Source organism: Apaloderma vittatum, unplaced genomic scaffold, assembly GCF_000703405.1.
Source record: "Apaloderma vittatum isolate BGI_N311 unplaced genomic scaffold, ASM70340v1 scaffold25078, whole genome shotgun sequence".
Lineage (NCBI taxonomy): Eukaryota > Metazoa > Chordata > Aves > Trogoniformes > Trogonidae > Apaloderma > Apaloderma vittatum.
Window position 1 is genome coordinate 3,140 of NW_009729377.1, and position 348 is coordinate 3,487.

Genomic DNA, 348 nt, shown 5'->3' on the forward strand with positions numbered 1-348 from the left:
CCGGCGTCACTCACATCCACTGGATGTTGTTCTTGGATTTCTTGCGGATGAGCTGGATGCCCTCCAGCACGTTGGTGATGTCGTAGATGCGCCGTTTCTGGACCTCCAGCACCTCAGCCGCCCGGTTGAGATTCACGACGCCGTCGGGTGACTCGTTCAGCAAACGGATGAATTTTTTGGTGAGCAACCCCAGAGAGGTGTCGTAGCGAGTCTTCTCCCCGGGAGACTTGGGGGCTGCGGGGAAACGAGAGACCCCCACCCCATCCTCTCCTTAACATGGGATGGAGGTGATGTGGTGCTGAGGACATTAAACACCTCACAATCCCTAACCTGGTGGAAAAATAACTG

At 55.7% G+C, this 348-nt stretch overlaps 1 protein-coding gene across 1 annotated transcript in view; it reads right to left on the reverse strand.

The window, feature by feature from the left end:
* The window catches only part of LOC104277703 (transcription factor E2F2-like), a gene marked incomplete at its 5' end in the record, with an annotated part of 1,952 nt that overhangs the window by 1,307 nt on the left and 297 nt on the right, over positions 1-348 (reverse strand). Inside the window, one exon of the mRNA XM_009874428.1 lies at positions 15-243. Coding sequence (XP_009872730.1) covers positions 15-243 — 229 coding nt within the window. The remainder of the gene's footprint in view (positions 1-14; positions 244-348) is intronic.